General features: G+C 37.4%; 1 protein-coding gene across 1 annotated transcript in view; it reads right to left on the bottom strand.

The window, feature by feature from the left end:
* The window catches only part of ccdc88c (coiled-coil domain containing 88C), a 56294-nt gene that overhangs the window by 36703 nt on the left and 952 nt on the right, over nucleotides 1–18639 (bottom strand). The window contains exons 2-3 of the mRNA XM_058750087.1: nucleotides 17963–18063; nucleotides 14857–14965 (exon numbers count right to left, since the gene is read on the bottom strand). Of these exons, the coding sequence (XP_058606070.1) occupies nucleotides 14857–14965; nucleotides 17963–18063 (210 nt within the window). The remainder of the gene's footprint in view (nucleotides 1–14856; nucleotides 14966–17962; nucleotides 18064–18639) is intronic.

Raw genomic sequence — 18639 nt, 5'->3', positions numbered from 1 at the left:
TCCCATTTGACATCATCAATCCCGGACCCCCTGCTGACAACTCCATCTCCTTCTCAGAGGAGTGACTCCCAGGGGAGGTCTTTGTGTGCAGAGACCAACGGAGACGTGTCCCTCATCCAGTATAATAGAGCCAGCCCAGCTGAGGCCGAGGCCAGACCACACTGCCTTTGTCAAAACAGAGGCCTGCGAGCATAGCTTTCTTTACTGCTGTCTTCTCACTCATGCTCATTCACAAACACTGAGAATACTTCAAAAGTAACAAACCCAAAACTCTCCTTTATGTTCTACTTTGTCCATAAGTATGTAGAGTGCTGCAGCCAGGACTTGAAATACATCAATTTTAATATTTTCTAGTGATATACAGGTTAATTGGCTGGAAAAACTATGTTATGAGATACATGACATGGCAACTTATATCTATTGATATTATGGACATCATATTTGGTACAAACCCTCTTCTTGCTTCATTTAAATATAGGCCTATGCAAGCAGAAATGGTATTTGTAAACTACGATGGAGGGATTTTCTAAGAATAATGACTTAAATTCAGAAGACTTTAAATAATCAGTAGCTAGTCTGCACTGATATCAACTTTTGCCTATATAAATGATTCATTATTTTTATAGCTCATAATTGACCAATATTAAAATTCTGTAAAATTGTGTTGTTTAAATTAAGAAATATGATCAGTTATTTAAATGTTACTGTCATTGGCAATATGAAATTATTAGTGTTAATGTGTCAATATTAATATGAACTAATTACTTTAAGATTTAGATGGTAGGTGATGGCAAAGGTAATATAAATGCATTTATACGTCGCCGTTACATCAGCTACCCTGCTCTTTGCATATCAACATGTAAAAACCCCTAATGTTTATTTATTTTCACTAAACGCAAGACAAACCTTAAAATCCACTTGAGTAGTCTTGTCGTCCCTGTATTTTCATGACCACTGGTGCAAGACCACTTCTGAGATAACTATGCACAATGGAACAAGCAAAGCACTCTGGGAAGAAACCTAAGTGTTTCTGACTGACAGCCAGTCTGGTGTGTATAATTACATAAAGGAGCGCGTTTCAACCTGAGAGGGGGAAAAAAATTCTCTTTACGGTGTTTGATTCGACAGCTGCACCACGATGGGGTGTGTACAGTAGTGTCACGTTAAGCATTCTCTCCATAAACACCTCATTCTTTAATTGCCAGTTAACCTGATCATTTCTGCGTTGCTAAACTCAACCAGGCTAATTACTAGATTTGAGTAATATGCAAGACGAGGAGGCTTTCGTGCCAGCGTTAGTATCTGGTTTCAACTAACAGCTGAGGATGGAAAAAACGATGAAGGATCAGTTAACGCTTCTTGTCTGACAGAGACGGGCTTAGGGAACTTAAGGTGCTTACACTATTTCAGATACATTACGACTGTAGAAACTACTGCAAATACACAACAAAACAGGGAAGAACTGTTATGTGAAATATAATATAATGTCACCACAAAGATAACTTTTCATCATAGCAGATAATAACAAGATAACACCGGCCTGGGCCTGCAATTGCATCATTCCCGAAAACTACCTGCCTGAAGTAAATTATTGATGGGCATGTATCCATATCACAATGCCAACTAGGCGTTTGTTAAAAGACTCACTTATTCTCTCTAAAGCCCTTTGAAAACAAAATGACTATTAAAGGAATACAAAAATTTTATAAAATGGAGGAAACTCAAAGCAAAAAGAGCCAATTTTGATTTCACAATGAGGAAATATGGGAGTGTTGGTTTTGCCAGCCTTCTAAACCTCACTCAGTATTCAAGCGGCATTTTCCACTGTAAAATCAGGACAACAAAGATAACCTCAGTACCTTCATGCTTTATTACACCGCAGGAACGTCCACAAAAAATGGTGGTTTGGCATATGCCTCATGAAGTCATTGTGCAACTGGTCAGAATAGTTGGAAAATTTCATAGAAACTTTCCTGAGGTAATTTCCTCTGTTGCTGTGTGGAACAATGCCTGAACGGTAAAGTAGGACAGGAGATCTTTGGCTCTGGGGCTGTTTTCACTGAGGTACACACTGGTATCTGCCCAACCCCTGCTGGGTTCAGCATTACAGGTCAGTGCGGTTAACACACGATCATTATCTATATACCGGGAGCGTGAGCTGGCATTCAGAATGTTTTTGACACAAATTAGTCTAAACAACATAAAAACAAAATTAACCTCATTTACCTTCTTAATAAATGTTCTTGCTCTTATTGTCCGTGTTTCATCAGTGCATGTTATTTTACAGAAAAATAAATATAGGCTAGGCCTACGTTCTACGTTATCCGCTGGCCATTCTCTCATGAACGTGCATACAACAGTTAGATAGAGATTATGGTTTATAAAGTTTTAAATATGGAAACTTTCTTGCACAAATGCATCGATTCACTTCAGAAGGCCTTTATAAACCCCCAGAGCCATGTGGAGTACTTGTATGATGGATGGATGCATTTTTAAGTGCTTCAAAATCTCAACCCCCATTCACTGCCATTATAAAGACTGAAAGAGCCATTAATGTAACTGCGATTGTATTCATTTGAAGGAAGAAAATCATATACACATAGGATGGCTTGAGGGTGAGTAAATCATGGGGTAATTTTCATTTTTGGGTGAACTACTCCTTTAAGTTATGTTATGCACTACTGTACAAAGGTTTGGAGTCAGTACAATTTTTTTTAAAGAAACTGCAAATTTTATTCAGCAAAAATGCATTAAATTGATCAAATTACAGTCAAGACTTTTACATTGTTATAAAAAAAATCTATTTAAAATAAATGCTGCTCTTTTTAACTTTCTATTGTATTCTACTCTATTCTATTCTGTGATGAGACACGTTTCTTAAGCATCAGCATAACAGAATGATCTCTGAAGGATCATGTGACACTGAAGGCTGGTGTAATGATGCTAAAAAATTGAGATTTATTAACAGAGAAAACTGTTATTTTAAATAATAATATTCCAGTATTAGAATTTCTCTTGTATTTTTTGTTAAAATAAAAGTTGGCTCGCTGAGCATATAATTATATAATTCTATAATTAATATAGAATTAACTGTTGTGTATATTTTAGAGTAGTTGTCAGAAATTTGACATTTAGTGCAATTCTTAAAAGACTCAGCCCATGAAATCTGAGACTGTATTGACGAATAAACAAAGATAAAGAGAGCTCTTCTTCCGAGATGAAAGTATGGAGGGAGAAAAGGGCTGTTGGGGGAGAAACAGCAACGGGACTGCTCTCCAGCAGTAATAAATCAATAGCACAGCAGTGATAGAGCTCTGGCATCGACACACTACTGCCTATCATGCTTCTCCTACTGACTTCTGTGGAGCAGCAAAACTCCTAGTGCCTCAAAGAACATCAAGCTTCATTAACAGATTCTCATCTGCCGAATTAGACAATATCAGAAACCAAAATGGTCTGAGACTGTGAGGATGTTATTTTGGATTAGAAATTCAAGTAGATATTTGGATTGATGGTATAAATTCAGAGCAAAATTACCATTCATGTTCATCACAATACAAACATGACTAGAATAGGCCAAGCTCAGATGAATAGAAATGAGTAACAGGAGTATTCAGTGCCATTGTGTTCCATTCTGAGACTGCAGCCAGCACAGATACAGGAATGAGGAAACACAAGAGTACTTCACACAAGAAACCGGAGAATCTTAGAGACGGTCTCTGCAACTGGACAATAAACAAACTTACACAAAAGGCTTATTTCACTAAACCATAAATTTGTTTGTAGATTGAAAATCAGTTTTTATTCATTTTGAACATCTGAACAAATCCTACATTTTTCAGCATAACCATTCAATAATTGCAATACTATTACACTCTGTTTAAGGAACCCCAGTAGAGTGCTTTAGATCAGGTTTCATATTTTTTTTCAATTAAAAGAAATTTAATTGATATTATTACAAATTTGTGTTAATGTTATTGAAAGTGTATCACAAAATGCATGAAACTGTTCTTAAAAAAAACTTTAAAACTCAGTAATTATGTTTAATAAATTGTCAAAAATAATCATATTTCAGTTTTAAGTTTTCAGTGAATGTGAATATTTTAATGGTTTATTAAAATTACTGAAATATGTCTGCACAGATAAGTTATGGTTTTTTATTAAACGTTTTGAGAAATGTCTTTCCAGTAAATGTGTCTTTGCAACTGGGAAAAAGTGACAGTTAAATTTTCTAATCTTACACTGGAGAAAAGTGAAGCAAACGCATAGTAACAATTGCCACAAGTAGGCTATACCGTTCCCAAATAGGGGCTGATCAATGATCATGGTGGTCCTCTTCAGATAAGATCTTCTATGTTACAGTGACCCATATTGCAGTTGTGCCTGAGGGCTCTTCACTTAATATGCAATGGAGATGCCCACAATGATCAATATCTAATTCACCAGACCAGGTCATGCCACATGCTCACCCAGGGCTGTGGTGAACATGCTCATATACAAAGTGTCTATATCTATTTATGCCTGTTTGTGATATTGAATGTGAAGGTCAATTTCACCAAAATTGTGGCTCCATTTCTGTCTCTACTCAGTGGCCCAGTGTTCTATATTCACTCTAGTGTGGAGTAAACCACACGCTGACTACAGTTTTGTACATGAACACACACCTACATGTTAGCCAGACTTAAAATAAGCCCAATCCACAAAGTTCTTGTCAAAACACAGCAGGCAATATTAGAATCTTCACAGCTCTTTATATTGTCAGAATGCCATGTTTTCAAAAGCTCCAAAAACACTATGTACAGACATAAATATACTGATGCAAAAATGTTTTAAACCTAAGCAACAACTACACCATATGAGATAGGATACACAATATGGTATCGTATCGGTTATAAGCTGATATTACAGACTGTTGTCGAGAAATACATCACCAGAAAGAAGTCTGGCTGGCATTTTTACCAGAAGATTACAAATTCATTACAGGGTCAAAAAATTAATCATATTCATGGATGAATCATTCACAGTAAGTAGAGATGTTCCAATCTTTCCTTTTTTCCTTCCCGATAACGATTCCGGTACCTAGGCTCAGGGTATCGGCCGATACCGAGTACTGAACCGATACCTGGGTGTGTATCTGGTAATACAGCTGTATGTACTACTAGACCTGTATGAATTGATGCAATTATTTTATGGTGTGCTTCACCATAGACAGACAGACTGGCGAGTAAACAAAAAAAATATTATATATAATGCTTGGAAAATGGCACATCTATTTAAATATCTAAAAGTACACTCTTAACATCAGTCAGTCAAGCATTATAAATGTATTACGATAATAGAATATTATTTAATGATATAACTTTAGCAATTAGAATTAAAACTTGGTAACCATGTATGAATACAGTCATTTTAACGGAACTGGTGGTGGTGCTTTTTTGGTCGTTCAATGTTTCTGTAAAATATGGGGGGAAAACTATCAATAATACTGATAAGATAATAATCATACTATGGATTCTACTAAGAACAACATAAAACACACTAAGGATTAACGAGCTGCTGGATTCATGAATATTAATCACGTTGTCTGCGTTCGCTTGAACTGAATTGCTGAAATCAAACCAGGGACGATAATAGGTGAGCGCCAGCCAATGAGATTGTCGTTTGCGCATTAGCTCCGCCTACTATCGGAGAACCCGGCAGTTCTTAAAAGATGAAGAATTCCAAAAGGAATTCCGTTATTTTGACAGGAAAATACAACAAAGAATATAATTTACATATCATGCAGAATTGACGTGCTACACGCAAGGCTCTCTCTCTCTCTCTGCATGTGAGGAAAAAAGCAAAGCGACGGCGAGTTGTGCACTTCACACTAGAGCTTACGGTACATCAAATACAGGTGTGCTGCGCATCCATTCAGATGATCAGAAAAATGGCACAGACCGCTTGACGGAGAGCGAAACTCTGAAGAGCTCAGTTAGAGTGTTCGGAGAGTGACAATATATCTGTGCTAAACTTATACATAGCCTCCAACTCACACACTGGCGAGTAAAATCTCTAAATAGTGGTTGCTTGTGGCAACACAGCACAACTTCCTTTGTTTGCATTCTGAGCAGCGAAGAAGAATTGATTTCCGATTTGCAGCGTTAAGCAAAGCTAGCGCGCATAACTATAGGTCTTGTTTAAAAATGGTATCGGATCGGTACATGGGTTCAAGTACTCGCCGATACCGATGCCAGAATTTTTTGTGTTATCAGTGGAATTTCCGATACTAGTTCCGATACTAGTAACAATAAGATGTATTACAGGCATCTACAAAAACAGAATTTCATTTCATGCCAACTTGTATCCTTCAAAACACTAATAATTTGTTCACGTAAATGTAATCTTTAAAAAATCTTACATTTTAATATCCATATTTTTATTCAGCATATGCCAACATGAAGCATTAAAAATAACTAATTTTTAGTTTGCAGTGTTTCATTTTTAATTGAACACTGCCTAATAACCAGCATTTTGTGTATCCCTCTGAAGGACATTTCAAAGGAATTCTGTTGTTCTTCATGTTTAGAACTGAACCTTTGGTTCCCCGCCACCCAACACACAATATAGCAGTTCCAGACACATTGTTTCTGAATGTAGGATGTGCAATTTGAGTCCCTATTCAACCTTCTATTGGAAGAATGTGGGGAGTCATAAAAGCTGGAAACCACATAAAGACCAAGACGTCAACTAGTGTCCAAACAAGAGGAGCATTAATATCAGCTGCTAACAAGTAAGCAAACTGTACACAAAGAGTCCAGGTGAGCACTGCTGCCATGTGACACATCAGTCAGAAGTCATGTCGCCACTTCCTGTTATCAAAAATCTTACAACCTTTGTGATACCTCCACAAAGCACTGTAAGATCACAAAGAACAGCAAAGCATAATGCATACATGATGCATTCAGGTAGGTAACTTTTTAAACTCAAGAAAACAGAACTTCAGAATAAAAACCTTAAATCCTTGTACAAAAACACAAGTGGCTTAGAAATGGAAACCTATTTCCTACAGGCTCTGTATGTGTGGACACAAGCTTTCACATCCTATTGACTCTGAGGGCAACAGCAGGGACAGAAGGGAGAGAGTGGGGCATTCCAGACTCCCTGACAACTCTAATTGACCTAGAGTGCCACACCTCCTCCCTCTTTCCCCCAATTCTCCATTAAATAAAAGCAGCCTAGTGGAACCTCCCCCCACTTCTGTCCCATTCCAGAGAGGTAGAGTGACCACCACAGCAGCTGGACCAAATCTGTGTAGATGTTCAGATGCTGGGATCTCTGTCTCCAAGTAGCCTAGACTAACAATACACCCCAGCGGAGGAGAAAGAGACTTCTTGGCTTGCCCAAGAGAATCTTGGTTAGTGGGGTTCAATCATTACCTTTTAAAGACAGCTTGATCTTTGACCAGAGAGGCCCACAGAGGTGATGTTTGCTGCATGCGTCACATTTGGAAGCAACAGATGTCCATTAAAGACACATGGAAGGCTAGAACTGCTCCATATGGCAGCTAATAAACAGATAAACCTTTAGTCTGGAGTTATCTTGAGCAAAAACAAGGACCAACAATAGAGACATAGAAACAAAGATCTGTTTTAGACCAATACAGACTCAGCCATGACCTAATTTATGCAAAAAAACATCATATAAAATTTGCACTATAAACAACAACAGGATGATGACACATAATGTATAACGGCAACAAAAATTAGAGTTCAAAACTTAGGGTTGTTGACTTGTCTTGTCAGAATGACTAACTTTTTGTTAACTGTTGAAGAGGAAAATCCAGAAGAAAATACTACTTATTTAGCCAGTTTGTCACATACCGACATTTCCCATCATTCTCTGAGGCAGCACATGAATGATAACATACACAGATTAAGTGTCAAATACACACCTAACATCATGTCCTAATATATATCTTCCATGTTAATCAGGAGTTTGCCCTGTCGTGACTGCTCAACACTCAAGTTGCACCAGGAAAACCATAAATAGCACGCTGTGCAGTGAAGCATCATGGAAGTAATGAAATTCAAAGTACAAAGAAACTGTGGAAACAGAAGGTATATATTTTGACTGGCAGTAAACTGCAATTGTGTCATTCCCCATTTTTGCGTTCATTTTGGACAAACAAACTGCTTGTTGCCAGAATCTTGTTGCATCATACCTGGTCATAACATAGTGTAATATGCATCCTCTGCTCTTCATTTTGTTGCACTAGCACTAAAAATGCAAGTGTAAAAGAAAAAGGCATTTTTTCTTGAACTCATCATTATCATAATTAAAACTTCCAAGTAGGAAATTCTCAGAAAGACTTAAAGGCAGCACAATCATGACTATTTTGCTGAGTTACCTCATTCGGATTTTACATTACAGCCTTTCCTAAACCTAGTCTCCATATTTTTACACAGTGAGTGAACTTATGATCTAACTAAACACGTGAAAACATGCTGTGCCAAAGTCTGCTGTAACAAATTTTCCTCTCTACTAGCTTGGAAATCTTTGGGAAAGTAATTGAACAAGTGACTGTCACTTTTTGTGTACTTTGTATCTTGTAACTGTTCAGTGCTGGCAGAGACGAGAAAGAGAGGCAGAGGCATGGGATGGAGAGGGTACGAGAATAAAAGAATGAGAAAAAGAAAAGAAGCCAGCATTAAAGCAGTCCAGGAGGCTTTGTTTTTGGGTTTCCCACAGGCAGCCGGTCTCTGGAGGGGGTTTCCTGTGTTCAGTGACAAACACACATGCCTTATAAAGGTAATGAACAAGAGAGAGTTCATGTGTGTCTGAGAGAAATACTGAAGTGAAGCATATCATGCAGAAATTAAACAGTGCAAGTCAAAGATGCCTCTAGGGCTGCTCATGCATATGGCAAAAGGGAAACTGTACACCTCTGGGAAACGGCCATGTCATCTCCACTGTACGCAAGCAAACAGTAGAACAAAGAGCTAGCAGGCTAACTCAAAGAGACACCTCCCTTCTTTCAGAGCCACGGTGAAACCTGTAAAAACCTACCAAGTATGTGAGGAGCGCCAATTCAACACGACTGTCCTCGTTTACAGGGCTTGCGTGAGGGTTATTCACAAATTCTACGAATGAGTCTTAACCACATCCTTTTAAGACAGCTATGGCAGTAAACTGAATCAAACCGTGCAGATTGTACATGCGGCAATAGTGAAGAGGGGGGTTTTGCTTTTACAATATTGCACGTGGAACTGAGGAACGCAACCACTTACAGACCAGTGGGGAACTCTCAAACTGTTAGTCTGGCTGAAAAGAGCAGGTGAAGGGGGCAGTGCTCAAACCTAATTCAGAAACAAAAACAGTTGGCACGTCATTGTCTCAGACAAACTTTTAGCCAGAGCTGTGTGAAATCTTTTCAAATGAACCAATTGGATCCAAAATCTAAAACAAAACAGCTTTGGCTGGATGTTCTAACATGATGTTATGCGTTGTTGCGGTCCACTGCGGTTCATTAGGCATGGGCCATGGGCAGATCAGGGGCCCGGCAAGGCCACATATCTCATGTTCCAGCTCTGAGAAGAGTCAGCTTACAGGAGCTCATGCTCACAACGACTTGCTCTCCAGACAATAGGCAGGGAGGAACCAACATACTACCCCTCCCCTCCCCCAGAGGTCCATTGTTCCCACTGTCTGTAGCCCTGATCTCTGTGGTGGGATGCTTTCTGGTTAGCAAACACTGAGTCATTTTAGAGCTACTCTAATCGGGGAGAGCAGAAAGTGTTACACTGGGAATGTGAACCCCAACCTACAGTCAGAACGGATTATTATACATTCTCAATTCCTTGATAAAACTAGGGCAAATCTGGTCAGTGTAGATTAAATCACCCAGTGTTAGGGTTTAGGCTTAAACCTAAATCTAGGCTAAGCTGGGAGAATGTATCATATTGGCATTTGGTACTGGAGATCTGTAATCTGTAATCTCATTCATAACCAAACGTGAGACAGACATTCACCTCGTGTGCAAATATTTACAGAGTTCAGATCACAAGTCATTAGAAAGTCATTCCAGTGCCTATCATTGATCTGTGGGATCCAAACTTAAGAGGATGTTATTTTTGGTCTACCCAGGCTTCAGTAGTCCATGTGCCAGAAACAGAGTGATCACATGTCCAAAGACAATCAATTAAGACCATCTTTAGTCATTCAGACAATCTTGACAAATCTGATTTAAAATACTGCTTCTCAGGTAAATATGAGTGACCCCAACTTGGCAAAACTTGGCTCCACAATGACTGGGTGTGTTGGGTGGTTGCCAGGGTCTTGCTCTACTGTGAAGATGTTCTGACACCACTTTTCCACAAAAATGGTACTGGTGCCAGTTCCTGGTTGGGGTGATTTGGAAGTGAACCTGCATTTCCACTGATTTGAGAAGCAACCAATGCTTTGTACTAGAAGATTTTCAATTTGAAATATTCTTGCTGGTATTCATATTGCTTGGGAAACTTTCCACTCTATTCTCCAATTCAATTGGTTCTTGGTTCTGACATGGCTCAGTTTTCATTCAATAGATGTCTAAGAGATTTGGTTGCAAATCTTATTGTTCATCAGGCAAAAAATTTAAGTCTTAAGGCTAAGCAAAGTAAGCACACCTCTCCTTAATAAGCCTCATGATTTCATTCATTCATGTTTCTAGCATAAACAGGGTGGAACAAAAATGCACCAAAGTTTAATACTCAGGCTTACGGGTGATGAAATAGTACAAGCAGTAGTAATAGCAAGACATGCCTTAGCAAACACCACTAATTAATCACTAAAATCATATGCATCTTCCTTTTTCACACTCACTTCCTGTGCTGCTGCAGCATGAACATGCTCAGACAATGTGTGTTATTTTACCTTTGATGACAACAACCATTTTCCAGTTTATAGATATTTTTTATAAATGTATGACATTGTTCACTGAGCATAAAAGGCCAGTCTACAGCAGCCTGCTTATCTCACTGGCCTTCTGGGTCATTTCTGTACACAGTGGCTGGGACCACTGTTGACACTCAGACACAATGTAGTTTACAGCTGAGAGAGGAAACACTTTGCAAAAAGAGAGAATGTCAGTTCATCTCTGTTGATCGCGAATAGAATGCTCCAGTTATTCTGCAAATCAATCCAAATTGATGGAATGAGGAAGACAACAAATTGATTAGTTCTATTCATGAATGGTATATTGTCACTAATATCGACTGTGATTATGCAACAGTATAGATATTTACCATTGATTATTGGTAGTCAATAGTGTGGTTGGTGTTAGTATCTATCTCACTGATGGTTTTTGAAAATGATTTTAACAATGGTGTCACAGGTGAAATTTACAGAAGTCAATCCCAACTATGTAAACTGATGCAGCAGTAGGCTAACCATTACTTTTCAACTCCACTTGGTGCATCAAAAAATTACACACCTTATGTTGTTGTGTTACAAAATGTTGTTTTTGATTATCAGCCAAATATGGTACTTCAATGATGTGTCAAATAAGGCAACACATTTTCATAGCAGACGCATAAGTGATGCTATGTTGCGTCTGAATGCAAATTTATTGATAAAAAGATACATGCATACAACTTAGGAGTACAGCAAGTCTCAACCTCAACTGATGCCAAATTTATTGCACTGTTGTTTACGTTACATTGTTTGTAATTTTATATATTTGTACATTCATTATCATTCAAAAGTCAAATTCATTTTATAGTATAATATAATAAATTAGTTGTTCTCGTATTAAAGGAATCTTAAAGAAAATTCCTTATCAAGCCATGTAGTAACCATGTAATATTTCCGGGTAATAAATGAATAAATTACAGATTTGTAGATGGTAAACTTCAGCTAACCATAACATTGAGTAATCTGATTCAGTGCTGACACCTCATTTTTTATCAGCGCGTTATGTACTTGGGGCCCAGGTTGTCTGTGAGGGATCACTATAGCTTAGAAGAGCGTAAGTGAGAAGATACTGAACAAAGAGTTAATGACCCAACTCTTAAATCATTAGAAGAAAACAAACAGGCCTAATTTGAAGCGAGAGAGCAAATGCATGACAAAAGCATTTCCTTTGGCTATTAGCCTGATGTCTTTAGGACTGCATTTCAGGGGGTCCTGAGGGTTTCAGTTCTCACATTACAGTGACCCTTCCCCCATCTAGACCCCCATATGTGGGTCTCAGGAGGAGCGATTAACACGGGATAAAACACCACATCTGGTTCTGTTCAGCAGAGCTCTGACCCATATCAGATGCTCAAATGTTGCCTTTCTGAAGTCCATTTCCGGGGTCACATAAGACAGTTTCTCTTGGGTTGAGAAACAGCACTTAGTGTGTGTCTTGGACAAGCTACATGAGGAAATTTAGACTTTTGGCCAGTTTCAAACACCACAAACAACCCAAAGTGTGCATTCAGTGCAAAGAATATTAATGAATAAGCTGTGTTTTACCAAGCTGGCTCAAGATATCTGACTGAGAGCCCCTTTTCTAGTTAAAGTGCTTGGTTAAAATGCTTTTTATGCCAAGGTGAGGGTACTTCTGTATGAACACAAACTTCTCAGTTACTTATTACTGAGCCCATTGAGTGACTTATAAAAAAAAAAAACACTAAGTTGAGCTCCACCCAAGCCAAATATGTGGTTAAGGGGGCCTTCCATCACTGGAGGAGTGTGCACTGTGGATGATTACTACATTCTGACACTGCCAAAATCCCGCGTAATATATAATAACACTAATCAGTAAGAGGTTATTTTAATATCTCGGCTGCCTACTGCAGAATGTTTATTTAAAACTGGACAAACAAAGGACCTGTTGGATGGCAAAAATACAAGACCATAACCATCACAGATACCCCCCTCTCCCATTATTTACAGTCCTAACCATATTTAACATGATAAAGTGATAAGCAAGAAAAGAGTATCCATGTATCTTAACAATAAACAACAAACATGAATCACACTCGGTTAGGATCTAACGCTAAACTTTTACACCCCAGTACAGAATATTTGGTTACATCCTTGAAAGTGTTTGGAAAAAAGAACAATCTACAGAAATAAAATTAGTGAACAAATGAATTATCAACATTTTATTTCGTAAACGAGTGCGAGTAGAAAACCCAGACAATTCCCAGCAACTGACACACAATCAGTCTTCTTTTTCTAAGTTGGGATGGAAAGCAGTGAGGTCTGAGCAGGAATGCTTCTGAGACGCTCTGCCAAGTGAAAAGGGGGTCAGATGTGGCAAACGCTTACTCAGATGGTGGGACGCTGCCCAGAACCAACCAAACCAATCAAAAGATTTCGACTCCCAAAACCAACAACATAAAAACCTCCTTCCAGCAGTAATTGTGAGTGAGAACTGTTTTCTGTGAGACCAGAAATTATGAGTCAATGCTACATTTTCTCTAATATGGTGTTGAGAAAGACCTTGTCCTTTCATGTCCCCCTGTTTTCTTCACAATAATTACTATGATTATGACTACAGTCTCTCGTAAAAACTTTCAACCTCTTATAGAGCACCTTCAACTCAGGTCTTGCAAACCATTTTCACTCCTATATTATCCCAATGAACATCCATATAAAATACTTTCTAAAAATGTGTTCACAAAACACATCGGCGTGATATACACTGTAAAAAAAAAAAAAAGTTGAGCCAACTTAAAATTAAGGTAACCAGCTTCAGCAGATTTTTGAGTTTTCTCAACTTGTCGTTTTAAGTTTATACAACAAACATTTGAGAATCTCACACAAAAATAAGTTGAGCAAACTCAAAAATCTGCTGAAGCTGGTAAAAAATTTTTTTAAGTTCGCTCAACTTTTTTTCTTTTTTTTTTTTTTTACAGTGTATAAAAGGATTTTAAAATCTGATATTAAAATATTGTTAATACTAATAGTCCAATAATTATTTTCATGTTACGGTCAGTAAATGGCCAATATTAAAATTATTCACTATTTTGTCTAAATAAATTCAAAATAAAACATAATTAAATTACAATACTACAAACATAAACAGTTTTAATGCCATTAGTGAACTTAGGCATCATAAGATTATAATGTACATACAGTAAGAAACTGTATATTCATTATACAATTTGCTAAACAGAACATTTAAAATGTTACTAAATTGCAATTTATAAAAATTATAATGTTTTCAAGTTTAGCTTTGGGATGATGGTAAAAGTTATATAAAAAAATTTCAAATGTAAATTTCAAATATTGGCTGATATATATTTGGCCGATATCGATTGATACATTTTTTTTTTAAATTATAACCGATTTCATCATGCATCCCTAGTATGTCTGATGGATGAGTGAGGAGGGTCAACTAGTCCAACAACCAACTGATCAGTAATGGAGGTCAGCTAGTAGATTTTTCTTTGCTTTTAAATGTTTTTAGTTCAAATATCAATAGGAAACATCTCTGATTGGTGGCTGGCGGACATGACGCTAAACCAGCTAAATTATACCCAGTGACCCACCAACTAGCTGATTTAGATTATACATATTCATACATATTTACACATCCCTTACTGGCTGCATTCACATAATAATTAGGATCAGAAGTTTTAACAGGCTTGACGTAACGGAATCTCTTCTATGCAGATAAAAATAAGGCACCCAACTACCCACAATTTCAGTCACATCTGCAGACAGGTTTAATCCCCATGACACCAGAATCACCACCTTATGTCTGCAGAGACCAGCTGCTGTCTGGCATTTAATACAATCACACACATACACAATGCTGTCTTCAAAAAAAAAAAAAAAAAAAAAGGAGTGATCAGGAAGTACTTCTCACGTTGCAACAGGACATGGAGGAAGAGATCTCACCTGGTAGTAGTTTTTGATGTGTCTGATGACAGTGTTGAGGTTCTGTATTCTCAGGTTGACATCATTGTTGACTTGTTTGTTGACTCGCTGATTCATGGGGCTTGGGTCTCTGTGGACCAAGAGCAACAAGAGTACATTTGAAAATCTCACATAAGCACTTTTTTAATGGTTGGGCAGGATGTTTTACTATCATTCAACAACCTAGTTAATTAGTGGTCGAATAGTTTACTTTTTAACGGTTTGGTGAGCCCAATTATACATGATTTCTTCAAGATCAGTCGACTAGTCATTCAAACAACCCACCCTGAGACTGCACTACAAACAGGCCTAATCATCATCCATCACTTTCATAAACTGAGCTGTGTGATTTATTTTTATTTGCGTTTTCAAGTAATAAACATCTTGGTTCATATTTTTAATCTGATTAACAATACAAAAAGTTGTGTTGCAGTTTCTTGACTTTCTCTTTTTCTTTTATTCTATTCTTTATCAATATATCATGAATTACTCCACTTGGCTACGTTTGGAATCTCTCATGTCTTTTTTCAAATGCAACATATTCCTCTCACTATTTTCACAGGTAAACAATAAAAAAACTAATCTTTGATCTTTTGTTCTAATTCATATTTAGTAGGAATATTTCCAAAACAACAAAAAGCATTCTGAATGATCTGTCATTAATGCTGAAAACTTGATTTATAAGATACATAGTTGTGCACATCAATATTTGCATCACTATATCTTTGTATTACTTTACTTTGCATATAGATTTTATTTCTTGCATTACAAACAAATCCTTGTTCTGAATAAACTATATCCTTTACATCAACAAAAAATTCTAAGTTTTTCTAATATAACAAGTAATTAGGCTTTCATATCACTGGACTGGATCATTGGATGTAAAGGTTGAAGCCAGTGAGTGGGTCCTGGTCTTGGCAGAGACAGTTCTGAGGTGCTACATAGACTCTGTTTGTGCGATCCTCATTTACATTTGTTTTGTGAGAATGGCATGCAAATTCTGCCAGCTTGGCCCACAAATTCCCGCTTGCAAGTGAAAGAACCTTAAAAGATCAGGGTCAGTTTTCTTTTTTCCTCTGCTGTCTGGCTCAACTGTTTTCTGTTGCCTAAAGCCAAGAACGCTGCATTGAGTTTCACTTTTTGTGGCATTTTACGAGCATGGATATTGCAACTGACAGCATGGTTGGAAAAACAATGACTGTTTAGTAAAAGTCAAGGGAAGACCGATAGGGTGCATGCAGAGGACATCTGCCAGATGGGATGTGTTAGCATAACAGCGATGGTGTTACTGCATACCTGGTGCACGAATACACTGTCAAGGCTATCGGTTTGCTACAGGCATACGGGTGTGGGCACATTAAAAATGGATGTGGGTGAGGAGAAAGGAGCAGTGTGTACATTGCCCTCAACATTCCACATCTCCACTCATTTGTAATAGTTCAGTGGAAATACACTGGACACCTGAGTATGGGAGTCTTCATACTAACAATGTACAAGATTTATTATTCTTGTAACAGTATATTATTTTATCATCTTTTAAGCTCACATATATGCTAGGTAACTTTTAGGTTGCAAACTATAATCAACTAGGTAATTAGTAAATAAATAATTAAGTCTGGTTTTGTGTTCACTTGACCCTGATCAAATGTTTCTTTATATTATTTCCTTAGACTTATCTTACTAATGTTTCTTAGGAAGAGCTTATAGAAAAACTGGGCTAGTTTAAACTGGGCTAGTGTTAATTTATATAGCATTATAGATTTTACTTTATATTTTCAGTTTTCATTTTAATTTTATTTTAAGGTTTAAGTTTTTGTTTCTTTGTTTTACTTTTAGTCATTTTGATACTTAATTATTTTTTTAATAAACATTTTATTTCAGCTATAGCTGCCAAGGCAAGTTTTTTTCCTCATCTTTACATCGACCTGAAATGGAAACAGTGATTATCTTTTCTTCTCCATTACCACGCATATGCGAATTACACATTCTCAAAATGAGAAAAATTGCTAACTGTTGCAATCTCATATAAATAAATGGAAGTGAGGAGTTATCGCCCAGTCCTTGCATCAATAGACATACCATAAAAAGACACTGTTGTGAGGGGACATTAATGTTTACATAAAAAAATGGATATGGATAAATAATTTATAATGGACACTACAATACTGTATTAAAATCTTAAGCTTTGATTTCATGCTGACTTACTGAATTCATTCAGGAGCAAATATGTCACGTTAGGAAAGCAGAACAGGTTCCAAATGCCATTTCATGTTGATTTTAATGGAACTAGAGGAATAAAACTGATGCAGTCCATGCCCTAAGTGACATGACACACAGAGAACATGACAGCAGGGTACAATAATCTATCGAGGACAGCGACAAGAGTGTCTGAGGACAGCTAATACAGTACATGTGTCATCTCCCCATCAGACATACCCCCCACCCCCATTTATAGAGAGAATATTTCCTTTGTCTGAAGAGGTCTAGTGTTTAAGCCCCTGATTAAAGCTTCTCGAGTAAAAGTAGGTTAAAGGACAATGCTGATGCAGTGGCTTCAGGAAGTCGAAAACAGTGTTTTATAAAGCTCAATCTAGATGCATAAACTCTAGGTGTCAAAATATGTGTAATGAGCTGCTTTGCATGATGCAAATACTCTCAAAAGAAGAGATTTCCTTGTTCATTAGTAAGACTCACACGCGACAGTGCTGCTGCCTAGTAACCTGTTAGCTGAGGTTACAGCTTGAGCTAACCGAAACTTCCGTGGCCTAACATTCAGTCAGACAAGTATGAAATTTATACTGCATGCTCGCAAACTGATGTTACACATGACCTTAAAACTCTTGGCAAAGTACAGCCCCAAATCAGCCGAAGACCCTTTATTAACACACTAATTATGGAAGAGGAACAAAACTGACGGAGCGTGAAGATTCGGATTGAGTGTCTGCACAGTTGGATGGCAGGCAAGAAAGGATAGGATATGGTTTCTAATGAAAAAAAAGATAGGCCCGTGTAACAGCTGCTAGATTACAGCATGTAGGCACAGTCACACACACACACACACACACACAGTTCTGTGTCTGTCACTCACATGTGTGTCATTATCTTATGGAGGAAGACACCATCCACTAAATCCATGAACATGGAGAGCTTGTCTTCTGAACTGGACCCAAGGGGTCCAAAAGTCTTGACCTGTAAAAAAAGATAATTTTTTTTTTTTTTTCAAATAAAGTAGGTAGTAATACAGGATGCACGCACAGCTGCACAAGCATGCTTTCTGTTTCAGAACTGAACTGCAGAGTTTACAAAATTTAAAACACATTTACAAAGAGATACTTGTAAGATCGTTTTTAATAAATACTAAGTAAATATTGTTTGTCACACAGTCTGTGTTCAACTCTAAAAACTAAACATAACAGTCCTCCAATTACTATGTGTGTGTTTATGTTTCTTTCAATGTTATACAGTATCAGGGAACAGCACACATGTCAACATGGGAATGTTTATGATTGTCTAATGTGGGTTAAGATGGTGAAGTATGAGTTGCAAACACAGTGGTCAGAGAAAGCACAGCCAAACAGGACACAGAGGTCAGGGTAAGGGGGTCAGAGGAAGTTCCACAGGTTTCACCAAACCCTGTCAAGTGTCATTAAACTCTTTGTGTAGTGAAGTAGTATGCACACAAAAAGTATTAATGTTAAGCTGTTGTGTGTACAGGATTAAAAACATTTCTACCTAGTGGGATTTATTTAAATAAATAAATAAATA

This window comes from Onychostoma macrolepis, chromosome 17 (assembly GCF_012432095.1).
Source record: "Onychostoma macrolepis isolate SWU-2019 chromosome 17, ASM1243209v1, whole genome shotgun sequence".
NCBI classification, from domain to species: Eukaryota; Metazoa; Chordata; class Actinopteri; order Cypriniformes; family Cyprinidae; genus Onychostoma; species Onychostoma macrolepis.
Note: the sequence above shows the minus strand (reverse complement) of the source record. Positions and strands in the feature narration are given on the sequence as shown.